The 5,311-nt window shown below is 35.6% G+C and overlaps 2 protein-coding genes across 2 annotated transcripts in view; one reads left to right on the top strand and one right to left on the bottom strand.

Moving 5' to 3' along the window:
- The window catches only part of LOC106870586 (acyl-protein thioesterase 1), a 304,640-nt gene that overhangs the window by 170,135 nt on the left and 129,194 nt on the right, over nucleotides 1-5,311 (top strand). The gene's annotated exons all lie outside the window — the stretch shown is intronic.
- The window catches only part of LOC106884366 (zinc finger protein 883), a gene marked incomplete at its 3' end in the record, with an annotated part of 10,892 nt that overhangs the window by 4,886 nt on the left and 695 nt on the right, over nucleotides 1-5,311 (bottom strand). The window contains exon 2 of the mRNA XM_052977725.1: nucleotides 1,220-2,748. Coding sequence (XP_052833685.1) covers nucleotides 1,220-2,207 — 988 coding nt within the window. The remainder of the gene's footprint in view (nucleotides 1-1,219; nucleotides 2,749-5,311) is intronic.

Here is a 5,311-nt window from a genome sequence, read left to right as displayed (position 1 = left end):
AAGTTGAATTGCTGGAGATCTCTCACTTTCTCCAAATTCAAAAAAAAAAAAAAAAGAGTTATAGATTTTTAAAGTTTGATCATTTTCACCTTGTCAGGTAACAATATTTGAAAGCTGTCATTTTGTGTGTGACTGTGCATTTTGCAACATCCTGAAAATAGCACGTGTGTTTTTATAGGAAACCGTACACAAATGACTTTTTATATTTTGGAATTTTCAGAAAATTTTTTGCAAATTTTTATTCTACACGTGGGAATTCATACGATTATGGAAAAAGGAAAGTTGTTGGGGTGTGTGATTTAAGGCCTATTTAGCTGCTATTTTTAGCACACCTCACAACCACCTCAAAGACAAAAAAAAAAAACAATTAAATAACACATAATTTGTAATTTTAAGCATTCAATATGCATTTAATGTGGTAAACGGCACATTGCAAATTAAACATTTCTCAAAATAAGAAACTTATAGCACAAGGAGATTTATCACAAAACAAAATAGCAAATTACAGATTATATATTTAAAAAAAAACATCTCAACAATCTTCCCAGGATCACCAACCTTAATTGGATAATGGAGCAGGTCCTCCACACATACTTCCCTACCATAGCTGTTATAATCGACAGCTGTGCAATGGCTCATCCCCAGTTCTTCAACACAAAACCTGACTGAAATCAATTCCTTAACCAACGAGTAAAGGGAAAGCACTACAGTCCTAAGACAGAGGGGGTCACTTTCAAACCACGAGTCTTTCCTCACTGACACAGATTCCATGTATCCTTGGCACATGTATCACTAGTACATATTCCCACCATGTTGTCTTGTATTCATAAAATGCTTCTTCATGTTGCATAATTTTCTTTGGAGCATAACACCATTTTCTTGCAAGTACGAAACTGCATCCTGCTCTGGTGCACAATTTAAGGCCTATTTCACTGCTATTTTCAGCATATATGACAACCACCTCAATGGCTGGAATATACTTGTCAACATGGGCTTTCTTGTAGACAAAAGAGTTCTCATGTTTGCGTTGTTACTATGGAAACATACATGAATGTTTGTGGCTTACAATTGGCTAAAATTACCCAAAATTTTTTCATTTTAATAGCTATAACACTTTATTTATTGATTTATATAAATAGTTGAGGGACTATTTTTCAGAGAATGATTTGCCAGATATCACACTATGGGTTTTCTTCTGTGTGAATACATCTATGAGTACTTAAATATTTATTTTTTGAGAATGATTTACCACAGATATCACAATGATATGGTTTTTCTCCTGTGTGAATAAGTCTATGTACAGTTAGGTGTGCACTTTGTGAGAATGGTTTACCACAAACATCGCACTGATATGGTTTCTCTCCTGTGTGAACACGCTTATGAGTAGCTAAGGCACTACTGCCAGGGAATGACTTACCACAGATATCACACTGATATGGTTTTTCTCCTGTGTGAATACGTTTATGTATAGTTAAGTATGGATTTTTTGAGAATGATTTACCACAGATATCACACTGATATGGTTTTTCTCCTGTGTGACTATTTCTATGGACAGTCAAATGTGTACTTTGGGAGAACGATTTATCACAGATATCACAGTGATATGGCTTCTCTCCTGTATGAACACGTTTATGAATTACTAAGGGACTACTTCCAGAGAATGATTTACCACAGATATCACACTGATACGGTTTCTCTCCTGTGTGAATACGTTTATGTACAGTTAAGTGTGGACTTTTTGAAAATGATTTTCCGCACACATTACAACGATATGGTCTCTCACCCGTATGAAAGTGTTTATGTTGAGTTAAGTCGCTACTTCCAGAGAATGATTTACCACAGACATCACAGTGATATGGTTTCTCTCCTGTATGAATGCGTTTGTGTTTTGTTAAGGTACTTCCTACAGAGAATGATTTACCACAGACATCACAGTGATAAGGTTTCTCTCCTGTATGGACGCGTACATGAACAGTTAAATGAACTTTTTGACAGAATGACTTACCACAGACATCACAATGATATGGCCTCTCTCCTGTGTGAATACATTTATGATTAGTGAGGTGATCTTTTTCAGAGAACGACCTACCACAAATGTTGCATAGAGAAGGTGTCTCGTTTTTCTCTTTCTTTATATTATCAGGAAAATCAATAGGTTTGAATTCTGTTTTAAATTCAACTGTGTCCTCACATAATTTATTTTCCATAATTTTTCTTCTCTTGCTAAAATATCATTTGTTTCAGACATTGGACAGAAGTCATGCTGAGGCACTGCCTTGTGGGGTTTTAGTCAAATGAAGGCTTTGGTTGGCCTCGGGCTACAGTAGAAATTACTTGCTCAAAGTGCCACACAGTGGGACTAAACCTGGAACCATGTCGTTGGGAAGCAAACTTCTTACCACACAGTCACACTTAAATAAATATGTTTATTCTATTTTTCTCCTCACTCACATATTATTTGTAACAAATATTTCTGCTGTTATATTTTCATCAATTCTGATCTATGTTGAGATTTGAAGAGGCTGAAAACTCCTTTGTAAATTTGTCCAAGTTTAGTTTTATCATCTAAACATTCCAAGAAAAAATTTTGCTATTAATCACCATTCAGAAGAAATATTTCACTAATTCACCAGAGATTTATATAAGCAGATTATATCACTTAAGTAATCTTCAAAAGATGATCAATATTGATGATGTATGATGATTCTGCTGTAAGCAATCCTATAACCACAAATGTCATTTGATAATCTGAAATAAGGATAGGAAAAAAAGCAGTATAAGAGAAAGAAGAGATACAACAACATTACCACATCGCCATACAAGTAAACTGTAGATATAATTATTTAACTACACCACATCTTGTCACACTAGATTGAACAAGCTTTAACAACTGTTTTCCCTCCTTTATTGTGGTAAAAATGGTGTTTACATTTTGCTTGACATACTGATTAATATGAGAACCAGCTGTAGGTTTCTTTTATCACAAAATCTCAATTTCTTGGAAAATATTCAGGTGCAGCATGTGATACAGTAAGGTGGAAGGAATGACAAACACGTCTTTCAAGTATCAGATGAGAAATTTCTCCTTAACCCATTACCTACCAGTGATCTCATGAGATCACTTAAAAATTACAAATTTCGTAATTATCTGTCAATATTTACACATATCTAACCTTTTTGTTATATCTACTAGGTATATTTCTCTGATATTCAAATGAGGTTTGCTAATTTTTCACCCAATATCTCACTTATTTCTATTTAAAATGTTATTTTGATCATTCCAGCATGTTTCTAAGGCTGTTTTATGCTAGAAATCAAAGTTCCATAAAAAAATTCCAGTTAATAGAATTATGGGAGGTAATGGGTTAATATGGCATATATACCATTGCTTTACACCAGTCATGACTGATGCATTGTCTGCATCTAATGCAACCAGATTTTGCAAATCAAAGTCCTGCTCTTTTAAGCATTCTTTAAATGCACACCTTATTTTATTAGCATTGCATTCTTGCAATTCAACTAAGTCAAAATATTCTTTTATTCTTTTACTTTTACTCGTTTGTCATTTGACTGCAGCCATGCTAGAGCACTGCCTTTTAGTTGAAATGAACCCCAGGACTTATTTTTTGTAAGCCTGGCACTTATTTTATCGTTCTCTATTGCCAAACCGCTAAGCTACGGGGTGTAAACACACCAACATTGGTTGTCAAGTAATAGCGGTGGTGGACAAACACAGACACACAAACATATATGTATAAATGATGGGCTTCTGTTCAGTTTCTGTCTACCATATCCACTCACAAAGTCTTGGTCAGTCCCAGGCTATAGTAGAAGAAACTTGCCCAAGGTGCTACGCAGTGGGACTGAACCCAGAACCATGTGGTTGGGAAACAAGTTTCTTACCACACAGCCAAGCCTGCACCTAGACACACCACAAATTTAAAAAATTTTTTTCAAAGATCTGAATATATAATTTCCAGCAATTTGGTGACAGAAATCTTGATAAATCTATCAATATTTATTGATAAATCTACCGAGATTACAATTTAATTATAATTAAACTCTACTTGTCTTTTCCTAAGACAATTTTTAACAATTCTTTCAAATATGGACCAAGAGCATTAGTAATAATTCCAGTGCACTTGGTTCACTTAAGTTTCTGTATTTCGTTCTGGGTGAAAGTAAAGAATACATACACCCTGTGTTTAGGGTTAGGGTTTTTGTTATACTGAGAACGGGTGATGTAAGTGTTCTTAACCCCTGCCGTGTTCTGAATACCAAAGCACTCTCTACATATTTCAGTTAAGTGATTCACAGTTCTTATTAATCACCACTATCATTTAATGCCGGTTTTCCATGCTGGCATCGGTTGGACGGCTCGACAGCAACTGGTATGGTCAGAGGCTGCACGTGGTTCAATAGTTTATTTTGGTTTGTTTTCTACGACTGGATGCTCTTTTTAACGCCAAACACCCCACGGAGTGTTCTAGGTGCGTTTTTATGTGGCACCATCACCCGTGCTTTTTACATGGCATTAGCTCCCACGCTAATGCTTTCTACATGGAATCTCGGCTTGGTGCACATTAGGATTAGACACTGAGGGAAAACCGCTGTAACTTTTTTTATTTTTTCATTTTGGCGGGGGGGATGGTAAAAAAAAATTTTATAGGGGGAATCGCATGACCGTGATATGTAGAATTCGAAAGGGAAAATCGCCAAAATGAAAAAATAAAAAAAAGTTACAGCGGTTTCCCCTCAGTGTTTAATCCCAATGTGCACCCTTGGCTTTTAGGATCTCAATTCTGTTGAGGGGCAGATCCTCTCGAATACAACAATGCGCCACATATCCTTCGTAGAGGATATGACAGAGATGACATAAAAATAATGAATTCGTGAAAAAATAAAACGTACTTTTACGTCTGTATGTGTATCTGCACATGTGTGTGTGAGTGAGTGTCTGTACAAGAGTGTGTTGGCCTCTGTGCGTCGCTGTTCAAGTCGCTCGTGCAAATTAAAAACAATGAACGTGTGTGCGCGACCGTGTTTTTCACTGATCAGCTGCAAAAAATAAACATTAAAGAAACAAAAAATTCTATATGAAAGTTGGCGAACAAATACCTTCAGTTTTCAGAGACCAAAAGCAGTGGACTGCCACACACACACACAAAAAGAAACTATGGTGGAGATGGAGTATATGTAATCTGGGTATACCATAACTTTTAAATTTTGTTTTTTTTACGGAATCCTATGTTTCAGACCATGGAGAATCCGATTCTGGAAAAAATTTTTCAAAAATCTCAATTTCAAAATT

Source organism: Octopus bimaculoides, chromosome 28, assembly GCF_001194135.2.
Source record: "Octopus bimaculoides isolate UCB-OBI-ISO-001 chromosome 28, ASM119413v2, whole genome shotgun sequence".
NCBI classification, from domain to species: Eukaryota; Metazoa; Mollusca; class Cephalopoda; order Octopoda; family Octopodidae; genus Octopus; species Octopus bimaculoides.
The sequence above is the reverse complement of the archived record's forward strand: the minus strand, read 5'-3'. Positions and strand labels throughout refer to the sequence as shown.